Raw genomic sequence first — 26266 nt, forward strand, 5'->3', positions numbered from 1 at the left:
TGTCTGGGGGAGGCCTCTTTCCAATGAGAAAATTGTAGAAGAGAAAATTGTAGAACCTCAGAGAGTGGGTGGCCCAGCTGGAGCTGGGCTTGGAGACCAAAAAAAAAAAAAAAAAAAAAAAGAGAGAGAGAGAGAGAGAGAGAGAGAGAGAGAGAGAGAGAGAGAAATCAGCCTCCAGGGCACGAAAACTCTTTGTCCATACAGAATTAGGCCCAGAGTCCTGTTATTATTACATTTCTATGTTATTAGATCCTTCTGAAGAGGACTGTGGCAGGGTGAGACTGTCCTGAATGGAGGTGGGGTACCAAGTATCACTAAGAACGCTTCCTGAATCTGTGATTCCGTAGGGATATAAGGGTTCCTGACAGGGGATCTCCATTTGTAAAAAGGTGGCTCCACACCCTTGCACGACACTACCAATGCTGGTGGTCTTGGCCTTCGATTCCTTTTTGTTTTGGCTAGCTCTCAGACCCAACTGCACTTTTCCACAATCCCTTTCCATAATCCCGATTTCGGACATCTGGGAATTAACTCTTGGATTCCGTAAAGAAAGGACAGTTCTCAAAACCTGAGCCTTCAGAAAAATCGGAAAGCCGTAAGGACTACCGCAGGAGGATGACGAAGATGGAAAGGAATAGTGAAGGAACACCCATGCAGAGTGGGCGGCGGAGTCCTAGAGGGAGCGCAGTTTGTAAGGTAAATTCGAGTGCAGGGAGTGGACTCAGCGCGAAGTGTGGGATTCACCGCGGAGTTGCCTCAGGAGAGAGCAGTTAATTTCTCTTAAGCCTAGAAAAGCCGCGGGAGGAACGCCCTTACTAAAGATGACTGCAGACGTAGTTATTTAAGCGCAAGTGAGCCGGAGAAGCGAAATCCGGATGTCGTCGCGTTCGCAATTGACCGCCCTGCCAGCTTCCAAGATGGTGGCCCCATTGTGCCAATAGAAGAGAAGCCCACAAGGAGGCGCACGGGATTCACTTCCGCCCGGTTCTCCTTCTTACGATCTGCAGCCCGGGAAAGATGGCGGCACTGAGGGCTGTGTGCTGCCTCCGCGGCGTCGGGGCTCAGGTGCTGCGGTCCGGGTCTGGGGTCCGACTGCCGAGTCAGCCCAGCAGGTGAGGAGGAAGCCGTTCCCTGGTGCGTTCTCTTCAAAACTAGGATTTCTCGAGTCTGAGGACATCTCAAGGGCCCTGTGACCCCTGAGGAAAGAATGACCCAGGCCTCTGACCCTCCTTTCGCAGGCCAGGTTTCTCAGGTCCCTAGATACAGTGTGCCTCCTGTAACGGAGGATGGGGCAAGGGGGGGGGGGGGAGTGAGTTTGTTTTACCAGAGGCGAAATAGGTGGGGTGGAAGACTCTGCCTTACAAATTAATGATTTGAGCGTACCTCCTTTCGTATCGGAAGGCAGACCCCTCCTCTCTGAGCCCTCTTTTCCTAGTTCCTCTCTTTCGCTCGCATATGCCAGTTTGCTTTTTCTTTCTCCCCGTCCTCCTTCCCTCCCCCCTCTCTCTTAGTAATCTTAGGTTTACCATGAACAAATGCTGTTCTCAGCGTTCGTATTCATGCAAGAGCTTGGGCCCCAGCTTTGTGTGTTCAAAACTGCACTATGGCATTGAAGAATACAGCCCTGCAATACAGGCCTTCCTTCTTTGGACCCATCCACATAAGAGTGAATAGGGTAGTTAGGAACATATATGCATATACGAATATATGTACGTATGCAATAGCACTTAGTGAAAAAAGGCCATGTATTTGAAGGAGAGTGTGGAGGGGCATATGGGAGGGTTTGGGGGGGGGAAGGGAGAAATGTAACTAAATTAAAATTTAAAAACATTTTTGAAAAACAGTGAATGGGGACAGAGGAACCAAGCACACTGTTCGTGCTGTTTGCATAGGATCTATCTTTAATTCCTCAGAGGTGCTCGGCAATGGCAGCCAGATATAGAATGGGCACAGCAGTTTGCGGGAGCTGTCATGTACCCCTCCAAGGAAACAGCCCACTGGAAGCCTCCTCCTTGGAATGGTGAGTGCTCAGAGCTGCCGTCTCAAGTCATCAAAATCTCTGCTGATTTTTTTAAAAGTGCTATTGAGTTCCTTCTGGATCAGGCAAAAAGTGATAATAAGGATTTATTAGTTAGAGATAGAAAGGAATGACAGTCGTCCTCAATTAACACTAAGAGGTCCATGCCATTATTTAATTAATGTCAGCTTTTTTCCAGATTCAATACACTTCTATCTCTTTGTGGACAACGTGGGTTTCCTAAAAGCATTTGAATGAAACCTATTTAAATAGAATCATCTCCCCCCCCCCCATCAAAACTAGGTGTTTTGGGACTAGAGAATTGGCTGAGTTAAGAGCACTTAATGCTCTTGCGGAGGACCCAGGTTCAGTTCCCGGCATCCATATCAGGTGCCTTATAACCACCTATAACTCCAGTTCCAAGGGATCCACTGGCCTCTTCAGGCAACTGCATATAGTGGTGAATATTCATACATACAGGCAAACCACTCATACACATAAAATTAAAAAAAAATAGCCAGGCAATGGTGACAAACGCCTTTAATCCCAGCACTCAGGAGGCAGAGATAGGCAGATCTCTGTGAGTTCAAGGCCAGCCTGGTCTAGTTTTAGGACAGGCTGCAAAGCCACAGAGAAACCCTGTCTTGAAAAACAAAACAAAAGTCTTTAAAATAGGAAAAGATCCAAAGATCTGCCAATAAAACAATAATGAAACAAAACCCAACCAATTAAGCTCTTTCGGTTTTCGTATTTTGAAAATATACAGGGTCTTGTGCTGGAGATAGGGCTCAGTGATTAAGGGTACTTGCTGATCTTTGAGAGGATATGAGTTCAGTTTCCAACACCTACATGGCAGTTCATAATCATCTGTGACTCCACTTTCAGGGAAACTGATGCTCTCTTTTGCCCTCCAACTGCACCAGGCATGCATGCATTTTACACACACACACACACACACACACACACACACACCCCACTCATACACATAAAATTTTAAAAAGAAAGAACTAGGGTCTTGCTGTCCAGGTTGGCCTTAAAATCCAGATCTTCCTTCCTGAGCCTCCCAAGTGCTGGAACTTGTCTTGATCTTTCAGTTTTGATCAGTGGTACCATGATTGTGGTGTTTTGTTTGTTATTTGAGACAAGGTGTCTCAGTGTACATATTCTGGTTGTCCTGGAACTTTCTGAAGACTAGGGTGGCCTTGAACTCTCAAAGATGTGCCTGCCTTTGCTTTTCAAGTGCTGGGAATTAAAGGTATGCACTGCCACTACCTGGCATTCTTTGTTGTTTTAACAAAATCTCAGTTGTTCAATTTTATTAGTAAAGATTCAGGATCAGTAAAGACTAAGGCGCCAGATGCTGGGGTGAATGTCTGCCAGGTCAGAGAGGCAGAGAAAGCACCCAGTTTACCGTCCTCCTCTGCCAACTTCCCAGAAGTCTCCTTCCTTTTCCTCCACCATCTCTAACCAAACTCCTCAAACTGTATGTCTCTCCCTTCTACCTTTCTGTGTATCTCTCTGTCGTGACCAACTGTACTTTAAATTTTTAAGGTACATATGTTTTCATCAATAGTTTCTTTCTTCCTTTTTTTTCTTATGGATGCTTGGCCTTAGCTTGGCTTATTTCTAGTCAGTTTTTTTTTCTTTTCTTTCTTTTTTTTATTGTTTTTTATTGACCTATATTTCTCTGCTCTTCTCCTTTCCTCTCCTCTCCCTTTCTACCCTCTCCCATGGTCCCCATGCTCCCAGTTTACTCAGGAGATCTTGTCTTTTTCTACGTCCTATGTAGTTTAGATCCATGTTAGGGTCCTCATTGTTGTCTAGCTCATATAATCACTTTTTTTGCTTGTTTTTTTTTTGTTGTTGTTCTTTGTTTCCTTGTTTTTTGTTGCCCCCTTGCAATATTTCACTAATAGACCCCCAAAAGAAACAGAACCCTCACAAAATACAGAAAGGATTTACTGAATTTTTGTCGCTGATTTTTGTCCCATCTCCAGGAATCCTATATAGTGTCACCTTCTTCATCTTTCCCAAGCATCATTTTACATGTTAGTATTTTTTAAAGATTTTTTTATTATGTATACAGTGTTCTGCCTGTATGTATTCCTACAGGCCAGAAGAGGGAACCAGATCTAATTACAAATGGTTGTGAGCCGCCATGTGGTTGCTGAGAATTGAACTCAGGACCTCTGGAAGAATAGCCAGTGCTCTTAACCACTGAATCATATCTCCAACCCTGGTTTCAAGTCTTAACTCTCCATTTACCAGTGAATGGAGTACCTACTGCATTTCATGACATTGTTGTGAGGTAGTGGTTCTCAACCTTCCTAAGGCCTTTAATACGATTCTTCATGTTGTGGCAACCCCCAACCATAAAATCATTTTTGTTGCTGCTACATAACTTTTATTTTGCTACTTGTAGATGGTCTTTCTCATTGGGACCACCAGCTCACAAATAATGACATGGAGATTTATTATTGTGAAAGCTGGGCCTATAATTTAGGCTTGTGCCCCTAGCTCTTAAAACTTAAATGAACCCATTTTTATTCATCAACATGTTGCCATGTCACTCATGGCTTTTTTCTCTTTCCTCCTGCATGTCTTGTTTTCTCTTGCATCTTGCTGGCAATACTCTTTTTTTCTTCCCAGCACTCTCTGTCTAGAAGTCTGGGCTATACCTCTGCCTAGCTAGTGATCACTTAGTTTTTATTAAACCAATAATAGTGACATATCTTCACATAGTGTAAAGGAATATTCCACAACATTTCTCCTTTCTTGTATAAAAGAAAGGTTTTTAACTATCAACACAGTAAAACTATATACAGTAAGAACAGTTATCATGTAAGAATTACACTTAAAATATCCAGGTCAGGGGGCTGGGGAGATGGCTCAGTGGTTAAGAGCACTGACTGCTCTTCCAGAGGACCCGGGTTCAATTCCCAGCAACCACATGGCAGCTCACAACTGTCTGTGATTCTACTTCCAGGAGACCCAACACTCATGGCAAAACACCAACGTACATAAAAAATAAATAAAAAAAAATATCCAGGTCATTTGTATTTGGTAAATCTAGGGAAAATATTCCATTATCTATCTTCTTTTGATGAGTCCAAAGTTTATCTCTAAAACATTTTTTGAGATTTATTTATTTATTATGTATACAACATTCTGCCTCTATGTATGCCTGCATGCCAGAAGAGGGCACCATATCTCATTACAGATGTTTGTGAGCCACCATATGGTTGTTGGGAATTGAAATGTCTCTCAACCTTATAAACTTTTTCTGAATTTGGTAACAAGAAAAACTATAAAACTATAATTAGCTAATTTTCAGTCTCCATCAGAGACCCAACAAGGATAAAATATTACTTGAGTGAACAGGAAGTACAGAGCAAACAACTTCCAAAACTATAGAAACAACAGAAACAGTTGGCTGCCTGGAGAGTCACCCAAGATTCCTCTGTAATGTTGGAGCATCCATTTTTGGCTTGTAGTCCTATAATATCTGACAGACCTGTTTGTGAAGCAGGAATTTTGAAGGACTATCCTACCTTATCTTGGCAAAGTTTGGCAGTTGCCTTTCTGTCCTGCTTTCCATTTTGGAAAATATACTATTAGCAGTCAAAGCAAGAGCAAGGGCCTTTTTTTTTTTTTTTTTTTTTTTTTTTGCCCAGTTGCTAGCTTTTGCCACAAAGAAAGCAAACTCCCTGTGGAGCTCATCATGCTCATCATGATTGTTTGAAGAAAATTGGTTTTGCCGGGTACAGACACTGTCTGTCTCAGTGTCTCACTGTCGTGAAAAGCCTTAGGTTATTAAAACATCTTAAATGCCATATCCTGAAGGTCTTTGAAGTATTTGAAGATCACCTATCCAAAATATATCTTTGTATAACCTTGAAAACATCCCTAACATGACTATAAAATTAATTGATATAGATGACTTAGCTATTAATCTTTATTTTTTTATTATCCTAAATAGTTTTCAAGTACTAAAACTATGTTTTAAAATGAGCTGCCTAGATATAATACCTAAAACAAGAATAAAAACATATATTCCATATAACAAAAATAACTTTAAATTTGTATCAATTGTAGGCAGACTTTTCTGTCCCACCAGCTGACTCTCCAAATAACCACACAGAGATTTACTAATTATAAATGCTCGGCTCATAGTTTAGGCTTGTTTCTAACTAGCTCTTACAACTTAAATTAACCCTTATTTCTTATCTTCCCTCTGCCATGTGGTGGTACCTTCTTTCAGCACAGCTTGTTTATCTTGCTTCTCTCTGCTTTTCCACACGACTCCTCAGACTCCACCTTTCTTCTTCCCAGCATCCTCTCTGCCCTGAAAATCCTGCCTAACTATCAGCCAATAAACTTTATTAACAATGAGAGCAACACATCTTCACAGTGTACAGAAGATTATTCCACAGCATTCATTATACAAAAATCCATACCAATGTAAATATTTGAGACTGTGGTTTTTCTTTTTTTTTTTTAAATATATATTTATTTATTTATTATGTATTACAATATTCTGTCTGTGTGTATGTCTGCAGACCAGAAGAGGGCACCAGACCTCATTACAGATGGTTGTGAGCCACCATGTGGTTGCCGGGAATTGAACTCAGGACTTTTGGAAGAGCAGGCAATGCTCTTAACCTCTGAGCCATCTCTCCAGCCCGAGACTGTGGTTTTTCAAAAGTAGACTCAACAATCTACCCTTTTATCTTTTCATTTCTGTACTATAGCGCCCCCCCCTTTCTCTTCAGAAAGAGATCCCCTAAATCTAATCTCCTTTGTATTTTGTTTGTTTGGTTTTCCGAGGCAGGGTTTCTCTGTGTAGCTTCGGAGCCTATCCTGGCACTAGCTCTTGTAGACCAAGCTAGCCTTGAATTCACGGAGATCCGCCTGCCTCTGCCTCCCGAGTGCTGAGAATAAAGGTGTGAGCCACCATAGCCCAGTGAATCTCCTTTGTTTAGCTTTCTCCCTGACCATGACCAGTAACAATTTGTAATCAATCCCCGTAAATGATGACAAGCATCCATAACCCACCCAGTGACCAAAAACCACCCATCCCACCTCTTGGGAATGTGGGTGTTGTGTTCTCTAGACTGCTTCTTGTTGTCTGTGGGGGATGGCATCTTTATGAAGCCTGAGAAAATTAAGATATTGGCCAAGTCCTGGGAAAACTAGCCATAACATTTGTTGTTCAGTCTCTGCAATGGAAAAACTTGAGGCTTATTTGTAGTCCTGGCTGGAATAGTCTGTATGGCTGGACCTTCCCAACCAGTAACCTTGAAGCTGCTCTAGATGCAGAACTCTGAGGAAACTGCAACAGAGGTACCCTGAGAGGCTGGATCACCTGGGCTACCAATTTTTATTGGTTTCTGGTTCCCTTGCTGTAAAAACACACAAGCTTTCAAAGGTAACATACATATCTACATTAACACAAGTATGTACACAACATAGTTGTTGGTTTTGTTTTTTTTTTTTTTTCTCTTTGGGGGCCTACCATCCAACTCTCAAGTAAGTACTTGGAGACTTATTCTTATGAATGCTTAGCTTTAAACTTAAATTATCCTATCTACCTTTTGCCTTTGGGCTTTTACCTTTCTTTATTCTACATCTCTTTCTTTCCTTCTTACTCTGTATCTACCTATGTTGCTGGGTGACTGGATCCTGGTATCCTCCCCTTCTCTCAAGCCTAGATTTCTCTTCCTATTTATTCTCTCTGCCTGGCAGCTCCACCTATCTTCTCTCCTGCCTGGCTATTGGCCATTCAGTCCTTTATTAGACCAATCAGGTGTTTTAGGCAAACAAAGTAACACAGCTTCACAGAGTTAAACATATGCAGCATAAGAGAATGCAACACATCTCTACATCATTAAACAGATATTTCAAAGCATAAACAAATGTAACATATCTTCAATTAATATTCTACAACAGCACAAGCCAGCCAAAGATGATTTTTTTGTTTTATGTTTGAGCAGGTAAAATATACGTCACCTGTCTTGTATTTTTTCTAGGTTTGTTTCTTTATATCTGCAGCCAGGATTTTCAGGGGGCCTTCCCCAATCAAACCTGATCCTCTCTAATCTGCAGTGAATCTACAACCCTTTTTTTTTCCTGTGGAAACAGAAGCATAACCTCTTCCCTAAAGCAATATATTTTCTGACTTCCATTTTAAAGTTAAGGCATTCCTAAAGTATCTAGGCTGGTTTGATTCAACAGTTTCTTCCACTTAGCAGCTGTTGTTCTTTGTTCATTAGCAATCAAAAAATTGAAAATCAACAATATACCATATGAGTTCCAGGCTCTCTGTGTATTTTCTATCTTTATGTGGATTAATTTTTTTTCACATTATTTTTCTCTCTTTAAAGACTTTATCTTATTATTTATAAATTAATTTTTTCTATGAGCATTTATATCCATTTTTTTAAAGCCTATGCATATTTTTTAAACACACTGTAACCTACTTAGAGGTTTTTTCCATCTGAATTTATCCTGACTAAACACCTGCCACATTTTTTGACTGCATGAGACAAATCTTAAACTCTGTGTCAGCTGCTATGAAACTCAGCTTAGTGCATGGGGCTGGTGGCTGATTCCAGCCCACAGACAGTCTCTGCTCACCATCAAGCCTACCCAGGAGATCAGGGACACTGGGAAGTCACTTTTGACTCTGTGTTCTGAACTTTTTTTTTCCCCAGCTTTATCAGGCCTTATGTGGATATATGAAGCTGGACGTTGGGTGCCAGATGTAGATGATCTTTCTCGTCGGGACCACCATCTCACAAATGTTAACATGGAGACTTATTAATTATGACAGCTTGGCCTTTGCCATAGCCTTGTCCCCGTAGGCTCCCCCCCCCCCCCCCCCCCCGTTTTTATAGATTTTTTGAGACAGGGTTTCTTTGTGTGGTCTTGGCTGTATTAGAATTTACTCATAAACTCAAAAAGTTCTGCCTGCCTCTGCCTCCCAAGTGCTGAAGTTAAAGGCATGAGCCACCACCGCTAGCCCCTAGCTCTTAAACTTAAATTAATCCATTTCTATTTATCAACATGTTACCACATGACTCGTGGCTTTTACCTCTGCTTCTATATGTCTTGCTTTCTCTCTACATCTAGTGGCAGTGCCCTTTTTTCTTCCAGAGTTCTCTCTGTCTAGAAGTCTAGGCTATACCTCCTGCCTAGGTATTGGCCATTTAGCTTTTTATTAAACCAATCACAGTGACACATTGTCACACTTTGTAAAGGAATGTTTCACAACAGCTATAATTAAGAATCATTGCGGTTGTAGTAGTAGTAGTAGTAGTAGTAACTTACTTAACTTACATTACCCCTCTCTGCCTTTTGCCCCTGGCCTTTTCCCATTCTCTTAACTTCTGTAAATCATACTCTTACTCTGGATTGCTGTGTAGCTGAATGACTGGCCCTCCTCTCCGCCCAGATTTCTCCTATATATTCTCTCTGTCTGCCAGCCCTGCCTATCCTTTCTCCTGCCTCGTTATTGACTGTTCATATTTTTATTAGATCATCAGGTGTTCTAGGCAAAATATCACAGCTTTGCAGAGTTAAACAAATGCAGCATAAACGAAAGTAACACACCTTAACATAATATTCCCAATATGTCTCACTTTTTTTCTAAACAAAAATACAAAACTTTAACTTGAGCATAGTAAGGTGTATACAACAAGAACAGTTATCAAGTAAAGATTCCATTCATAATGTACTGAATTCCAATTCACTTATGTCTTTCAATTTAAAGAAAGTACTCTATAATCTATTCTGACTTTGTAAATCCAAACTTTTATACCTAACTTACTTTCTGTAATATCTAAGAAAATCTGCAACTATAACTATCTAGTCTTCAACCTCATCAGAGGCACCAGAAGGATATAATATTATTTAAATAATCAAAAAGTGCATTGCACATGACCTCCGAAAGCTCTAGAAATGACAGAGGCATCTGACTGCCTAGACAGTCACCCAAAGTTTCTTTGCATTTTTGGGGCATCCACACAATCACAAGGTCCTAGGTTCAATACCCAGCATGGCATAAACCAGAAGCAATTGTAGACTCCTATAATCTCAACACTCAGGAAGTAGGGACAGGATGATCAGAATTTTTTTTTTTTTTTCCCCAGACAAGGGTTTTCTCTGTAGCCTTAGAACCTGTCCTGGAACTAGCTCTTGTAGACCAGAAGATCCACCTGCCTCTGCCTCCCAAGTGCTAGGATTAAAGGCATGCGCCACCACCACCCGTCAGCATCAGAATTTTAAGGTTACTGCCTTCAACTACATAGTGGTAGTGAGTTTGAGGCCAGCCTGAGCTGAGACCCAGTCTCAAAATCAATGAGCAATCTTGTCATTTAATATTAAATATTGAACATATTTCTCCCCCCCCCCCTTAAGGATGGGTCTCACTATGTAGTCCTGGTTGGTTTTGAACTCACAGAAATACTTGGCTCTGCCTTCTTTGTGCTATGTTAAAGACATGTACTCCCTGCTGAGCTGAAGTGTATATTTCTCACTGGTTGTCCATTCATCATATACTTTTAGATATGAGTTACTGATAAGGAGCCAAGGCTCAGTAGTTAAAGGCTCTTCTAGAAGACTTAGGTTCAATTCCCAGTACCCATACTGATTGGTTCACAACCATCTATAACTCTAGTTCCAGGGATCTGGTGCCTTCTGACCTTTGTGGACTCCTGCACACATGTGCCACATATATGTACACTCAGGCACACACATACTCATAGAAAAATAGATAATAAATATTTGTCAGCTGTATTAGCACATCTTTTTAATTACAGCACTTATGCAGGGGCAGGCAGATCTCTGAATTCAAAGTTATCCTGGTACACGTGTGGGTTCCAGGCCAGTTGGAGCTACAATAATAAACCCTGCCCTAAAAAAAAAAAAAGAAAAAGAAAGAAAAAAAGAAAAAAAAAAGAATAGTAGCCAAGCCTCATGACACAGGCCTGTAAGCCCAACTCTTCAGGAAGATCATTAAGGGTTCGGTACTAGTCTTGTCTACAAGGCCATCCTGGGTAACCTAGTGAGATCTTGTCTGAAAGTTAAACGGAGGAGGGGTATAACTCACTGGTAGAGCACTTGCCTGGGACAAGCAGTGCCCTAGGTTTAATCTTCAGCACCACAGCAAAATAAAAGGTGTTCTAGGGCAGGGTTCTCAACCTTCCTAACGATGCAACTCTTTAATGCAGTTCCTCTTATGGTGACCCCAACCATAACATTATTTTTGTTACTACTTCATAATTGTAATTTTGCTACTGTTGTGAATAATAATGAAAGCATCTGTGTTTTCCTGTGGTCTTAGGTGACCTCTGTGAACAAGTCTTTCAGCTCCTAAAGTGGTTGTGACCCACATGTTGAGAACCACTATTCTAGAGGCTATAATATGGACTTTATGATCCCTTTCATTGGATAATTTAGAGCTTCCTTCCGTTTTCACCACCTGTTGCCATCTTCCTAGTTATATTGGAAGGAGGGTGTTAACAAGGTGTGGAGTGGAGAGGCAGAAGATATGTAGAAAGAACTAATTTTTTGCTGTCTTTGGGGATTACCATTTGGCTCTGAACTATTTCCCACTTCTCAGATGTGGACATTTTGAAGGACAAAATAGTCTCCAATGTGACCCTGAACTTTGGGCCCCAGCACCCAGCAGCCCATGGAGTCCTGAGACTGGTGATGGAATTGAGTGGAGAGATGGTGCGGAAGTGTGACCCTCACATCGGACTCCTGCACCGGGGCACCGAAAAGCTCATTGAGTACAAGACCTATCTGCAGGTGTGGAGGTGAACAGGGCTCTGTTGATGGGGTCTGAGCTGTAGCTTGAGACCTGATGGTTTTGCTGCCCCCAAGCTTCAGGGCAGGAAGGTGGCAAGGGTTAGTGTGTTGTGGAATATTATTTTAAGAGGTGTTACGTTCCTTTATGATGTGGAATATTTGTTTAGTGATGTTGTTATTTAAGGAGGTGCATTCTTTTATGTTGCATTTGTTTAGCTCTGTGAAGCTGTGTTACTTTGTCTGTCTCAAACACCTGATTGGGCTAATGAAGAGCTGAGAGGCAGGAGAGGGATAGGCAGGGCTGCCAGGCAGAGAGAATGAAAGGAGAAGGAGAGGAGGGAGAAAAGGAGAAGGAAAGGAGGATGCCAGGGGCTGGCCACCTAGCCACACAGACAGCCACTCTAAAAAAGGACAGAAAGGTAGATAGAATGGAGAAAGGTAAAAGCCAAGAGGCAAGAGGTAGACAGGATAATTTAAGAAAAGCTGGCTAGAAACAAGCCAAGCTAAGGCGAGGCATTTATAAGTAAGAATAAGTCTCCGTGTATTTATTTGGGAGCTGTGTGGCGGGTCCCCCAAAGAGTAAAGAGTAAATAACAACCAACTACATTAGTCCTTTGAGGTCATTGTTGGCTGGGAGCATGGAGCAGGTGTTACAGGATGCAGGAATCTTGGGTTGTTCCAACATCAGTGCTTTATAGCTGGAGCCACACTCCAGCTTTTCTCTGTCTGATTTTTGGCTGGCCCTTTTGTCATTGCTTTAGTGCCTCAGTTTCCCTCCTTTTAAATGAGTGCGTCAAAGCCAGTGTCCCGCAAGGCAGAGACAGAGGAATGAGATGTCAGCTCTTCAGGATTAACAGCTGACTCTTGTGTCTTCCCACTCTCTTAAATTTGTTTTCGAAACACTCAATGAGTCAGAGTGACCGGAGGTTTGTGACAGAATTTGCTGCGTTTGGAAGAACTGTGTGACCTAAATCGTTGAAGGTCAAATTTGAAGGAGTTGGATCTGGAATTCAATTCCAAATGTTGTTTTTCTGTCTGTCTGTTTGGTTGGTTGGTTGTCTGTTTGTTTGATTGGTTGGTTGTTTTTCTGTCTGGTTGTTTGTTTGTTTTTTGGTTGGTTGGTTGTTTTTCTGTCTGTTTGTTTGTTTGGTTGGTTGGTTGCTTGGTGGTTTTTCTGTCTGGTTGGTTGGGTTTTGTTTGCTCTTTTCTTCTTGCTGTTGTAGAGAAAGGCCCTGAGAACAGCAGAGTGGAATCAGGGCTTAGATGTGACTGTATATAATGTGCTTCCTCCAGGGAGCCTAAGCAGTGGTGGCTTCTGTTCAAACTTTCGTGGGTTAACCCCTGGAGCGTCATCCTGCGTCAGGAATGACATCAGGACCAGAACAGGCTGTCCCAGTGAGAAGCGTTTTAACTCCGCCTTCTTCCTGGAAGTTGGAACTGGCTTGGTAGACAGCTGGAACTTAGCTTTCTTGACATTCTGGGGGAAAGCTCTGTAACACTGATTACTTTCTCCTTCAGAATCTCAGTTTCAGGGGACTAAGAGGAGAAAGATGTAGAAGTTCAGGGTACTCTTTGAGAGAGGTCACAATGCTGAAGTCAACTTGTACTGGCTTGTAAGAGCCTGAGTACTAAGTTTTTAGGAATTTTATGACTTGGTTGCTGAAGTTATTATTACAAATTAGATTATACATAGTGTGTGTGTATGTGTCTCTGTGTGTCTATGTTTGGTTTGTTTTGGTTTGTTTTTTTGAGACAGGGTCTCCCTATGTAGCTCTGACTGTCCTAGAACTCACTATGTAGAGTTCTAAAAATGCTGTATAGTGTTGTACCACGTGTCTCGGGGGTACATTCAGTTATATTTTGATAGCTTAAAATTGACCATAGTGGGATTATTTTCACCATGGAAATTATCAAACATGGTAAATCAAGGTTTGCTCATCCTTTAGAGAGCCAGGTTTAAACATTGAGTGCTAGTTCTAGATAAGCTGTATGGGAGCTGTGTTCTGTTTCGCTGGGACTCCTGAGACTCTGCAGGTGAGCAGTGACTTCTGATGCCTGACACAGCGCAGTTCTGGGCCTGGTAGATGTCATCTTTCTTCCTCCCTTCCGACAGGCCCTTCCATACTTTGACCGGTTGGACTATGTGTCTATGATGTGCAACGAACAGGCTTATTCTCTAGCTGTGGAGAAGTTACTAAACATCCAGCCCCCTCCTCGGGCACAGTGGATCCGAGGTATGTTCTGCTCCTTGTTTCTGCTGGAATCCCACAGAACATCTAGTGCATTGAACTCAACTCTGATAGTTAGGCTCCAGATTCCACCCACACTGATTGGCAAGATGAGTCTTTGGCTCCTCTGTGCTTCTTTCTTAAACAAACAAACAAAAAACCCACAACACACACACAATATAAATATTTGATTTGTATGTTTATTGTGTATATGGATGCATGTGAAGTAGCATGTGTGGGGAGGTCAGAGGACAACTTTTGGGAGTCAGTTCCCTGCTTCTACAATGTGGCCTCCAGACTTGTTAGCAAGTCTTTACCCGCTGAGCCATCCTTCCAGCCCTGTCCATCACTTTTTGTCTTTCTGTCTCACAGTGCTGTTTGGAGAGATCACACGGATTTTGAACCATATCATGGCTGTGACTACACATGCCCTGGACATTGGTGCCATGACTCCTTTCTTTTGGATGTTTGAAGAAAGAGAGAAGGTATGAGATAGAGGCGTGGATAGGAATAGGGCAGGAGGGAGAAGATGAAAGGAGGAGACAGATGAAAACGGGGGAGAAGCATATTTTGTTGGATTGTATTTGTAGGAAGTGTTTGGCTAGCCACAAGAAGTCAGAGGTAGGGCAGTGGGCTACCGTGTTGCTGAACTTGGGTTGCTGGACTTTTTTTCTAATTCCCAGTGCGTTCTGTCTAGATGTTTGAGTTTTATGAGCGGGTGTCTGGAGCCCGGATGCACGCTGCTTATATCCGACCAGGAGGAGTGCACCAGGTGAGTGGTTCAGCCTCCACATGCCTCTTCCCTCTTTGTCCACTGGAGGGCAGTGTGGGCTCATGGAACGGAACTGTCTCCTTGGGAAAGGGTGCTATAACAAGAATTGTCACTTGGTTTCTAGGACCTACCTCTTGGGCTTATGGATGACATTTACGAGTTTTCTAAGAACTTCTCTCTTCGGATTGATGAGGTGGAGGAGGTAAGATATAAATCAACGGGAAAAAAATATCTTGGTCCCCTAAGAGGTCTTGTGGAGTTTTAGTACCCAGTGTTATGTAAGTATAGAGACTTTTGAAGATTGTCATGTAGAATATTAGCACACTGGATTTCTCCACCCATAGATGCTGACCAACAATAGGATCTGGCGAAATAGGACGATCGATATTGGGGTTATATCAGCAGAAGATGCACTTAACTATGGATTCAGGTAGGAGAATACAGCTTCTTTCCTTAGGGGTGGGAAAGTCTGTAGAGGACTACAGCCCAGTGTCTTGGTTGCATGCATGCTTGCTACTCTCCTCTCCATGCCGGGAGTTTGTGTCCCATAACCAAAGTGGTGGGGAGGGAGAGGCAGATAGGAAGCACGCGTGTCCTTTTCTGTTTTTGTGGAGGGTGGTCCTTATGCTCATTACACCCTACAGTGGAGTGATGCTCCGAGGCTCAGGCATCCAGTGGGACTTGCGGAAGACCCAGCCCTATGATGTTTATGACCAGGTCGAGTTTGATGTTCCTATTGGTTCTCGAGGGGACTGCTATGATAGGTAAGACCCAAATCACTGCTCAGCTCGTTGTCCTTGCTGGTGTCTGTAGGAACCTGTGTAATGTGTAAACTCGGTAGAGTTGTGCTTAGCATTCATAGCCCCTAGTATGCTCCCCCAACACAAACGCCAAATAATAGCACTATTTATTTTTTACTCTTATCCCACCATCCTGCCTTAGATAGAACTAGTTTGGATGCTTTTGTAGCTGAGAAAGCTGAAGCACGAGTTAGGGATTAGTCTGCTCGTGATTAGCATTGGGATCTTCCTGACCCAGCTATCTGCCCACTTGATTCTAAGCTTCAAAATCCGTTCCTATTTACTGACCCTGAGTAAGATTTGCTTCTATTGTTCTCTTTGTTTATCTTTCCATTTGACTCCTTTACTCTGTAGTCAAAACTGTGTTTAAGAGGGTAAGGGGTAAGGAGGGAAAAACTATAGGCCACATTCTTGTGGGGAGGGATTGGAGAAGGACTCAGTGGTAGAATCAAAATACTGCAGGGTTTATATGGGCAGCCAAGGCGCACAGAGACACTGTTTCTGCAGAAGCAGGAACATTTACCGAACATTTCAGATCTCACACAGGGCATCCGCCAGACCCCTGCCTACTCCTCTGCCTCCTCCTCTGTTTTGAGTCTGTCTCCCCCACACCAGGTACCTGTGCCGTGTGGAGGAGATGCGCCAGTCCCTGCGCATCATCTTACAGTGCCTGAACAAGATGCCTGCGGGGGAGATCAAGGTCGATGACGCCAAAGTGTCCCCACCTAAGCGAGCAGAGATGAAGGTGGGCTGCAGGGACAGGGAAGAGAGATCAGGCATGGGAAAGAGAAAAGTCCTTGGATTAAATTCTGCCTTTCAGTCTAACCACACTCAAGTTTTATCCTGTCTTCACTGCTTCCTGATTTACATGTAGGTTGTTAGTCTCCCAAAGGGCAGAGAGTGCTTTCTCTACTGGGGGAAAGCCCAAGGGAAGAGCTTGGATCAGACTTCTTCCTTTTTCTTTTATCGGTTTTTTTCAAGGCAGGATTTCTCTGTGTAACAGCCCTGGCTGTCCTGGAACTCACTCTGTAGACCAGGCTGGCCTTGAACTCACAGAGATATTCTGCCTCTGCCTTCTGAGTGCTGGGACTAAAGATCCACCTGGCTGGATTTGTATTTTTGATGCTTCTTTTTTCTCCCCTCAGACTTCCATGGAGTCACTAATTCATCACTTTAAGCTGTATACTGAGGGCTACCAAGTTCCTCCCGGAGCCACATATACGGCCATTGAAGCGCCCAAGGTGAGGAGAGAAGGGGAAAGAAAAGTTGGTGGCTGGAGGTAGACAGTGAACAAACACCCTTACTAGTGACAGAGAAGGTTCAAACGTGAACCAGAGAGGCTTTGGTAGAAGAGAGAACACTTTTCCTACTAATGGGGCATCCAACTTTCTTCCTTGAACAGGGAGAGTTTGGGGTATACCTGGTATCTGATGGCAGCAGCCGACCTTATCGCTGCAAGATCAAGGCCCCTGGTTTTGCCCACCTGGTAAGACAATCTCAATGGTTCTAATTGTAATACATCAGTAATTATTTTTGTTTATTTTCAGCTGCTTAAAAAATTTTATTTAGCCAGGTGATGGTGGCGCATACTTTTAAGCCGAGCACTTGGGAGGCAGTGGCATGCGGATCTCAGTGACTTTGATGGCAGCTTAGTCTACAAAGCGAGTTTCAGGACAGCCAGGACTGTTACACAGAGAAACCCTATCTAGAAAAGCAAAACAAAATAAAATTCTTTTTAGCTTATTTGTATGTGTATGTGTGTATGGTACATGAGTGCAGGTGCCTTCAGAGGCCAAAAGAGAGACTCGGATCCCCTGGAGCTGGAGTTACAAGCAGTTGTGAACTACCTATTAATTGGTTTCGGGAACCAATTTCGGGTCCTCCGCAAGAACAGTACATGCTCTTAGCGGCTGAGTCATGTCTCCAGCACCTTGCTTTTTGAGATAGGACTTTGCTATACAACCCTGGTTTGTGTAGAACTCCCTGTGTAGCTAAGGCTGCCCTCGAGCTCACTGTCTCCTGCTTTAGCCTCCCAGGTACGAGGATTACAGGTACACACCTCCACATCCAACTCTTGGATGAGAATTTGTTTTTTCCATTTGTTTGTTTAAGACAGAAGTTTGCTTTATAACCCAGATAAGCTTGGAGCTCACTATGTGTGTGGTCTATCCTTGGATTCACAGTTACCCTTCTGCCTTAAGACTTTCAAGTTCTAGAATTACAGACGTGAGCTCCTATGCCTGACTTAGATGAGGACTTTGGCTTGGGGTTTTTTGTCGTGGTGTTTTGTTTTGTTTTGTTTTTGAGGTGAGATCTCAGTATGTAGCTCTGACTGGCCTAGAATTTTCTATGTAGACTAGGCTGGCTTCAGACTCATAAACATCTTCCCATGTGCTGAGATTAACTTTATATACTATCACACCCTGCCTTGGATGGAATTTTAAAGAGCTCTTCTCTGCAAACTTATATTAACATGTTGTTATCCCCGTCTCCACAGGCTGGTTTGGACAAGATGTCTAAGGGACACATGTTGGCAGATGTCGTAGCCATCATAGGTATGAGACCTGTTATACGTAAGGTTGCCTAAGGCACGGGGTTTGGGATTCTGTTTGGTAACAAAACCAAACACTCCCTGTTCACTATAGACTGTAGCCTGAACTCTAGGCCAGAGTGTCTCGGACACAGTCTTGTGCTCTGGATCTCTGGCAGTAACACTTTATCCTCTCACCTTCTAGGTACCCAGGATATTGTGTTTGGAGAAATAGACCGATGAACAGAGGCACAGCCTTTGTGTTCCCACGCCTGGCAGCTTCCCCTGCAAGGCCTGTCCCTCATAGGAAACGAAGCTGTGTGTCTCTGTGTGTATAAACAAACATACATGTACATGCCGACTTAGCTGTACAGGCTTTCTGTGCATGTACTAGAAAAAGAGAAATTATATTAAATTAGCCGCCTTGCGGCCCCCTATGCCAAGCTTCTAGTGAGTCTTTCTTGGTGTCTTACTGTCTTTCACTTTGTATTTCTGTCTGATTTTCCCAGCTGAATCTCCACCCCCTCTCTGACTCTTGCTTGCCCTTTCCACTTCTCCATTCCCCATTTCCCCTTTCCTCTCAGTTCCTCCTGCCCAGACCCTCTTAGCATCTATAGGGTGTAAACTCCAGTGAAGACTGGGTATATAAAGTTCCAAATAGAAAGGTAAGGGCTGTAATGGGATCTGAGGGAGTCTCCAGGAGGGGCAGTTTGCCACATATATATGACCCATGTCTGAATGGTGGATGAGGGGGTTGTTAAACATGGCGGATATAGACAGCCTTTCCCAAACATGAAAGTCTGGTCATTCTGTGGGTTAGGAGGTTGGTCCCTGAAAGGGCTGAGGCGTAGAGGGCAGATCTTCCAGCTCCCCTAGTTGGCCCTTCCGGGAGCCGCCTGGTCTCTAGTGCAGGAAGGGGAAGGGGCCAAAGTGTGGGGGGAAGGCGTGGCAGGAAGGGGGGAACTGTGGTCAGGGAGCTGTTCGTGGGCACAGCTGCGCAGTTCTGTCAGAGTGTCTGATCGCCAGTTCCCAGCCCCGAAGCCCCTGCCCAAGATGATTCCAGCCGTGGTCTTACTCTTGCTCCTTTTGGTCGAACAAGCAGGTAGGTGAAAGGGTTTGGCATGTTTTAGCTGTGCTTGAGTGGGAAGCTAGGGCGTGAGTGGATGGCAGGGAGAAGGCTGGTGCTGGGCGGGTGGACACAGGGCTGTGGCCGATTCTGAAGTTAGCCCTGTTGGGTCCCCACCTGGACACTAATCAATTCCATCTTTATTGTTCCTTTCTTACCTCCCGTACTGACGTCAGGACAATATGAAGGGTTAGTCTGTCGGGGTGGGCCGGGCAGCATGAAGAGCTTCTCTAGGACAGTCCCGTCTCCTGGTGAGCAGTACCACGGGATGCTCTGGTCTCTGTTGGGAGCTGATCTCTATATACAACGCCCTCTAGATAGGCCAGGGCCTGTCTGTGAGCTTGGGAGTGAGGCAGGGGAGTCAAAATAGACCTGCATTTTGTTTCTGGGGATGGCGTGGACCATTCCATTCTGTCAGCTGACATCAGTAGGCAGCAGAGGGTTGAGTTCCGTGTTCTCAATCATCGGTTGGGAAGTAAAAGCAAAAGCCCAAGATCCAGTGACTCTGAGCTTCTAGGCAGCCAAAGGACTTCCCTCAGCTTTGACTTATTTTGCATTCTATCAGTGTGAGGTGTTTGTCTTGGTGTGTGGGGACAGGGTATTATGTAGCCAAGACAGACCTAAAAACTCTCTGTTTAGCTAAGGCTAACCCTGATTTCTTAATCCTGCCTCCACCAGGAGTGCCGGGTTTATAGGCCTGTACTACCATGCCCAGTAAGGAGTTTGAAAAGCTGGTTGAGGGCTGACTTTTACAGAGGTAGTGCTTAAACTGTAGGGAAACAAGAATGGCCAGGAAGGACGGGCTTTGGAAGCAGAAAAAACTGGGCTTGAGTTCCAATCCTGTTGCCCGACTCTGGCCCTGGGTGTTTCTAAGCTTTTCTGAGTACCTGCATTTTATCCTCCGTGAAAGGGTGGTGCTGACGTTTGTTTCACAAGGTAGTTTTGAGATTTATGTAATACCGTGTAGGAGTGTCGTAGAATCAAAAGTAGAAGTGACTTGTGTGGAATGGACAGGGGTCACCCCGTTTTGTCAGCTGGTGAGAGGATGGGTGGTATAAAGTCCCAGTCCAAGCAGGCTCACATTCACCCCTGTGGTCCTGAAAAGGCTGGGAGCAATCTCGAGCCCAGATCCCATGTGATCATTTGAGGCAGGATGCCCAGGCTGGCATCATTCACACTCTTCCTGCCTCAGCCTCCTGATGTTGTGGGGCTATCGTGTTGAGTTCCTGTACACTTTATTGTTTGGGGAGTTTTGTTTCTTAGGTTTTTGTTTTGTTTTGTTTTGTTTTTTGTAGTGGGGGGTTGCCGTTTGTTGTTTGTTGTGAGTTCCTATTTTGTTTGTTCGTGTTTCAAGGCAGGGTTTCACTGTGTAGCCCTGGCTGTCCTGGAACTCACTGTGTACACCAAGCTGGCCTCGAACTCAGAGTCTCACCTGTTTCTGTCTCCCAGGTATCATGTGCCACCACCGCCCTTTTTTTTCCCTCCTTCAGGATCTCACCGTACATTCTAGGCTGGTCTGGAACTCATTAATTATATAGCTCAGGCTGGTCTCAAACAACTCACCCAATGTTTTTAGCCTCAGCCTCCCAAGTGCTGGGATTATAGGCATGGCTCGCCACTCTCAGCTCCTGTGTGATTTGGTTTTTTTCTTTCTTTCTTTTTTTTTTTTTTTTGGTTGCACAAACTTCCCCTCTTAGAGGCCTACCATGATTAACGGGGCAGAGTAGTAAGAGGAAGAATCTATATTTTAGATTTAGTTTGTGGTCATTCCTTTGAGCTGTGGTCACCATCCAGCTTTACATGGAGAGTCAGTGGTGTCTATCAGGCCTCAAACAGTAGTCACTTTGTTGTTGTTTTTGTTTGTTGGTTTGTTTGGGTATAGTTAAGTGCCTTGGGTGGCAAAAGGCAGTGAGGCTGAGATGACCAATAATAGAGTAATTGCCTTCCCTCCCTTCCCCAGCTCACATCCTTCCTGTCCAGCCCTCAGCCACAGGTCACAGGACTTAGCAGAGACACACTCTTGTGGTTTCTTTGTTGAAATTTTGCCACAATTTCTCTCTCCCTCCCCCACTGGGCTGAGGTTTTTGTCTCAGCCCAGTAAACTCTGATGGGTCCTTGAGGTAGAAGAAGTGCTCAATGATGCCTGAGGAACCACAGTACTGAAAAGAGAGGTCGGGGCTGAGAGGGAAGTCTGTAACCCTCAGTAAACCTAAGTCCTACCACAACCGAACCCTTTATGCTTCCTATCCAACTCCTGCCAGTGTGAGGGGGAAGAGGGGCAGGTAAGAGGAACAATAGTCTAAAGATGGGGTTAGTTTCTTCCCTTAGAAGGACCCCCCCACAAGACCCTGTCCTACCTCTCTGATCCCTTCCCCTTCCTCTAAGTAACAACCCTCCCTTTCCCTGTGCACCGAGTCCATGGCATCCTGTATCCCCCTCAGCTGCCCTAGGAGAGCCCCAGCTCTGCTATATCCTGGACGCCATCCTGTTTTTGTATGGTATTGTCCTTACCCTACTCTACTGTCGACTCAAGGTAAGGCGGGGCGGGACGGTTGAAGAACCGGACCCAGGAGTGGGAGGTCTCAAGAAGGGAAACCGAAGGGGTTCGCCACGGTTTGGAGGGGAAGGAGATGGGCCTCCAACTTCTCCCTTACTGATTGCCTCTCCCCCCACTCCAGATCCAGGTCAGAAAGGCAGCGATAGCCAGCTATGAGGTATGGAGTCCCTCACCTGCGCGTCAATGCTTGTTTTTTCAGGCTCTCAGCCTTCCTGGGTTATTAGCCTTAGCTCTGAGACCTCTGGGAAGGCATGTGTTTTGGAGACTGATCTGCACCCTGCCCCTCACCTCAGGATAAGTAGCACGCTGCCATCTAGTTGAACTGCAGTTAAAATATCTGGACAGGGAAGAATGAAGCAGAGGTGACAACGCCGGAGAGTTGTGTGTTGTACTGAATGGTGTTTGTAGCCATACGGGTAAAGGAGCAAGTATGTGAGTGCTCCCAGCTTAAGGCAGCTAACGCTAACCTGGACCCAGATAGTCCCTGGGTGGGAAAGACGATGGGAGGCAGGGCCCGAAGATGGTATAGGTCTTTAATGCTTGCTCCTTTCATCTCTACAGAAAGATGCTGTTTACACGGTGAGTGAACCTCTTTTCCCTACCTTAGGGGTCAGAGAAAAGAGGCTGGGGTCTAGAGTGACCTCGATAGGAATGGGGTGTGAGGTAAATGGGGGCCCTGTGATGAGCTCAAACCCCTGATCAGCCTTTGACTCTCCTGCAGGGCCTGAGTACCCGGAACCAAGAGACATACGAGACTCTGAAGCATGAGAAACCACCCCAGTAGCTTTAGAGCATGTGTCCTTGGCTGCATTCTTTTTCTGCTTCTGGTTCTCTCTTAGCCCTCACGGCTGACATCACGATGCTCTCTCTGTGCTTTTGATGCTAGCTGACCTTACTCCCATAATGAGGCCAACCTCTAAGTTAATGTCCGCCAGCAGTCGCTCATTTCCGTTAAAGACTTACTCACAGATGGTTGTTCCCTTACATATTCCGTTGCTTCGTTTCTTTTTTCTCCCCTGATCCCCAGCTCTTGCTAAACAATGGAAAGGGATTGCCTTCCAATAAAGCCGGTACAGATGTGACTCTGCTCATTTCATCATTTGTCACATAGCGGTGGGTCAGCTTGTACCAAGCATTAGACTGGATACTGAAGATACAGTTTAGAGTGAGGCTAACTCAGCTGCTGAGAACACGGAACTCTAGGGCTACTTTGCTCTTTTGTTTGCTTGTCTGATTTTCAAAACCGGGTTTCTCTGTGTAGTCCTGGAGCTCATGCTGCAGGCCAGGCTAGCCTCGAACTCTGCCTCCCAAGTGCTGGGATTAAAGGCGTGCACTACCACAGCCCGCTGCCTTGCTCTTTTAAGGTATGAGTGCTGACTGTGTCTGGACGAGTGCTAAGACCCTTGTTCTCTTGGTGCTCTGAAATGGAGCCTAGTGCAGGGAGCCTTCTCACACTCCCACCCCGTGTTGGTTGTATACATGTATTTAGAGACCCTGGAACCTAAGAAATTACTTCTGTACTCAGTGTGGCTTTTTGTGTCTGAAAATGAATCCTGATTGGTTTGTAGAGAAGCCTGTATGTCTAACCTAAAAGAGTCACCAATCTAGATAATACCAATCCAGCTTGTGCACGTTTGAGTTAGCATCGCTGAAGGGCTAAGCATGCAGAAGGAATGTGATGGCAAGGATCATGTGACCCTCCTAGTGGAAGATTTATAAGGACAATGGATTTTCACGGGATTTAGGAGCAGGAAGAGTCTTGGAGAGAACCTGATAGGTTGGAGGTAGGAAAGGTCAAGGGGAACAAGTTGAGTCCAAATGGGAGGTCATTTCCCACAAGGTGGGTAGTCAGGGAATCCCCTACCAGTACCTGTTCTCTTCTTGGTCACCAGGAAGCTCTTCATGGAGATATTTAAGCCTTAGAGGGTGTGGTGAGCTCTGTCTCTGACTTGCCTGCCTTCTTCCAGAAAGGCTAGAGTGTCCAGCCTAGCAATCTCCTTTGCCAGGCAGCACAGCACTGCATAGTGATTTATATTTTCAAAGTATTTTCCCATTGTATCATTTTATCTGTCACTAACCTGTATAAGAAATTCAGGTTCTTTAAAATATTAACTTGTCTAAGGTCACCTTGAAGGTAGGAACTGACTTTCTTGTACATATATACACTGTTCTACATAAAACAAAAAGGGTGTTTTTTAAAATTTGTTTTGCTGTTTTTGTTGTTGTTTTACATTGATTCAAATGCTAGGGATTGAACCTAGGGCTTCACACATGCTAGGTAAGGACTCTACCATTAAACTATATCCTTAGCCTTTTTGTTTTGTTTTCTTTTTCCTTTTGCAGTTTGTTTACTGGCTTGCTTTGTCTTGAGACAGAGCCTCTCTATTTTGTAGCTCTGGCTGTCCTGGAATTCCTGAGTGCTGGGATTAAAGGCAGGTGTGTGCCACCACACCTGGCTAAATGAGCGGTTTCGAGGGAAGAAGCTAGAGTGCTTTGGGAGAAAAGGGTTAGCCTAATCTTTTACTGTGGGATGGTGGAAACACAATGTTCTCCAGGTTCACAGGGAAAGATGGGGTCTTCAGTCACACCTCTGGGCTCTTTTTAGAAAACAAAACAACAACCACCTCACGATCTATTATTCATAGAAAGTTAAGAAGAAATTCTGAGGGTTGCCCTTGTTTCTTATGACTCCAGGCTGTGAGTCCTTCATTCCTTTCGTAGGTCCATGTCCTTCAGTGATGCTACTGAGCCACTCACGCGGGAGACTCCTTGAGTCTGGAGACAAATCACAGGCATCTACTCTATCGTGCCCGTCACTTATTTCTTCACAGGTCACACCAAAACTCTCGTCCCTTTCCCCTTTTAGAAACAGATTAATCTTTTTCCTTCCTCGTACTTCTCCCCCACTCTGCTACTTCTTCCCAATCATCCAAAGACACGAGGCAGAGTTTGCTTCCTTCCGCATTTATTGTACAACACAGGCAGAAGGTAGAATTGGGGGCTCCAGGGCAGGCCAGTGGAGAGCTGGGGTAAGAAGACTGGTGCCCCACACTTCACTTAGCATCAGAAGCTGGTTTCTCAAAGTTCATAAAGCTGCTGAAGAAGTTCATAAAATCTTCTCTGGCTTTCTTGACCAGGGGTGTCAGCTGCTCTTGGGTCTTTTCAAAGTAAGCCCTAGGGTGGGGAAGCCCAGAGGTTGATGTGAAGGGCCCCGATCGCTGACCGGGTCTGTGTTGGTGGTGAAGGTCAGAGCTGACCCAACCCAAGTTTCTAAGTGGTGCACCCTGAAGTACCCTGTAAAGTCTGGAAGAGGTTAGACCTTCCATGCAGCCAGCAGGGCATCAGACACTAACGACTAGAGTCCAAGGTCCACTTCCTGCTGCCCCCACCTGAGGAATACACTGGATGGATCTACTGAGGTGAGGGAGGAATTTTTCTTCCCGATTTTTAAGCCTAATCTCCAGGAACCCCAGCCTCTGAGTTAAGATTCCCAGGAGAACGCCTATCTTCCCATTCTCTGCACCCCTGGAGCCCCTTGAGTCCTCTCCTATAGACTTACCTGGCTTGGGTCTGGATCTCCGTGCTCTTGGCCTTCTCCATCAAGTCCTTGCCATAGTCAGTCATGGTCTGAAAATACTGACTGAACAGGCTCTGCAGACCCGGCTCCTCTGCCTGTCTCCGAACCAAAGCCCCTACACAAACACATATGCACAATCTTTTCATTTGGATTCCCAGCAGGGAATCTCAGTCTCCCGTCACACCCCACAAGGTCCACCCCAGCTTTCAGCCGCTTCCCCAAACTGGTGTCCTGCTAGGTATTTGAGGTTTTGTTTTTTGTTTTCTTGTTTTTTGGGGGTTTTGTTTTGTTTTTTAGACTTTCGAAAGGGAACGATCTTCTTCTTAGGTTCTGTTGGCACACTCATCTGTAGAAGCACAGAGAGTTGGGTAGCCAAGAGCCCCAGCACCTTCTTTCCTTTGGTTTCCTTTCTCCGTATTACAAACTCACCTTCCAAGCTACAGACAGTGACGAGCAGTACAACTATTGCAAGCAGCTTCATGATGGCGGCAGTGGGAACGTAGCCTTGGAACAGTGCTGCTGGTGAGAAAGGACAATGAAGTCAAATGGGCTGCAGCCCCTTCTGGAGATCCCCCCACCACCTGAATACCCACACTAACTTAATTTCCAGTCCACAGTCAAAGCCCCATCCTCTTTGCGTGTTGCCCACAACCTTGCTCCCTTGCCATACCTGTAGCGTAGCTGTCCTTGGCATCTACCCCGGGCCTGGATGGAGACAGGGCTATATAGGCTTCTCCTTCCCCACCCCTGTCAGGTGATGCCGAGCATGGCAAGTCCAGAGGGGCAGAGATCATGCTGGAGTAAACAAGCTGCAGAGATGGACGGAAGAACAAGCAAAAGGGACTC

General features: G+C 44.7%; 3 protein-coding genes across 4 annotated transcripts; 2 read left to right on the forward strand and 1 right to left on the reverse strand.

Annotated features, from left to right (window-relative positions):
- Positions 1 to 964: 964 nt before the first annotated feature.
- Ndufs2 (NADH:ubiquinone oxidoreductase core subunit S2) lies at positions 965 to 18598 on the forward strand. Its single transcript, XM_048452393.3, has 14 exons — positions 965 to 1112; positions 1914 to 2020; positions 11640 to 11830; positions 13944 to 14064; positions 14431 to 14543; positions 14756 to 14830; positions 14955 to 15032; positions 15175 to 15260; positions 15475 to 15594; positions 16246 to 16375; positions 16776 to 16871; positions 17033 to 17116; positions 18128 to 18185; positions 18366 to 18598. Exons 1-14 carry the CDS (start codon positions 1018 to 1020, stop codon positions 18401 to 18403), a joined length of 1392 nt encoding a protein of 463 aa, XP_048308350.3. The 5' UTR covers positions 965 to 1017; the 3' UTR covers positions 18404 to 18598.
- Positions 18599 to 18716: 118 nt separating this feature from the next.
- Fcer1g (Fc epsilon receptor Ig) lies at positions 18717 to 22925 on the forward strand. 2 transcript variants are annotated; one of them, XM_048452509.3, is made up of 6 exons: positions 18717 to 18825; positions 19187 to 19262; positions 21728 to 21819; positions 21965 to 22000; positions 22405 to 22422; positions 22565 to 22925. In XM_048452509.3, the coding sequence occupies exons 2-6, from the start codon at positions 19214 to 19216 to the stop codon at positions 22625 to 22627; spliced, it is 258 nt and encodes an 85-aa protein (XP_048308466.1). In that variant the 5' UTR covers positions 18717 to 18825; positions 19187 to 19213; the 3' UTR covers positions 22628 to 22925. The 2 variants fall into 2 exon arrangements, with proteins under 2 accessions (XP_048308466.1, XP_048308456.1); XM_048452499.3 differs by lacking the exon at positions 18717 to 18825 and having other exon boundaries at positions 19103 to 19262.
- Positions 22926 to 24791: 1866 nt separating this feature from the next.
- On the reverse strand, positions 24792 to 26006 carry Apoa2 (apolipoprotein A2). Its single transcript, XM_048452478.3, has 3 exons — positions 25850 to 26006; positions 25403 to 25535; positions 24792 to 25017 (listed from the first exon to the last, which is right to left on the reverse strand). The coding sequence occupies exons 1-3, from the start codon at positions 25899 to 25901 to the stop codon at positions 24897 to 24899; spliced, it is 306 nt and encodes a 101-aa protein (XP_048308435.2). The 5' UTR covers positions 25902 to 26006; the 3' UTR covers positions 24792 to 24896.
- Between the last annotated feature and the right edge of the window lie 260 nt (positions 26007 to 26266).

The sequence above is a fragment of the Myodes glareolus genome, chromosome 5, assembly GCF_982192425.1.
Source record: "Myodes glareolus chromosome 5, mMyoGla1.1, whole genome shotgun sequence".
Classification (NCBI taxonomy): domain Eukaryota; kingdom Metazoa; phylum Chordata; class Mammalia; order Rodentia; family Cricetidae; genus Myodes; species Myodes glareolus.

What these genes read in the sequence shown, in the direction of transcription:
- Ndufs2 (XM_048452393.3), top strand. Translation starts at nt 1,018, where the DNA reads ATGGCGGCACTGAGGGCTGTGTGCTGCCTCCGCGGCGTCGGGGCTCAG. An exon ending in GGATTGATGAGGTGGAGGAG is followed by an intron (nt 15,033 to 15,174) that starts GTAAGATATAAA and finishes CTCCACCCATAG; the next exon opens with ATGCTGACCAACAATAGGAT. An exon ending in GCACTTAACTATGGATTCAG is followed by an intron (nt 15,261 to 15,474) that starts GTAGGAGAATAC and finishes TACACCCTACAG; the next exon opens with TGGAGTGATGCTCCGAGGCT.
- Apoa2 (XM_048452478.3), bottom strand. Translation starts at nt 25,901, where the DNA reads ATGAAGCTGCTTGCAATAGTTGTACTGCTCGTCACTGTCTGTAGCTTG. An exon ending in CACTGTCTGTAGCTTGGAAG is followed by an intron (nt 25,536 to 25,849) that starts GTGAGTTTGTAA and finishes GTGTTTGTGTAG; the next exon opens with GGGCTTTGGTTCGGAGACAG. An exon ending in GAGATCCAGACCCAAGCCAG is followed by an intron (nt 25,018 to 25,402) that starts GTAAGTCTATAG and finishes TCCCCACCCTAG; the next exon opens with GGCTTACTTTGAAAAGACCC.
- Fcer1g (XM_048452509.3), top strand. Translation starts at nt 19,214, where the DNA reads ATGATTCCAGCCGTGGTCTTACTCTTGCTCCTTTTGGTCGAACAAGCA. An exon ending in CCTTTTGGTCGAACAAGCAG is followed by an intron (nt 19,263 to 21,727) that starts GTAGGTGAAAGG and finishes TATCCCCCTCAG; the next exon opens with CTGCCCTAGGAGAGCCCCAG. An exon ending in TACTCTACTGTCGACTCAAG is followed by an intron (nt 21,820 to 21,964) that starts GTAAGGCGGGGC and finishes CCCCCACTCCAG; the next exon opens with ATCCAGGTCAGAAAGGCAGC.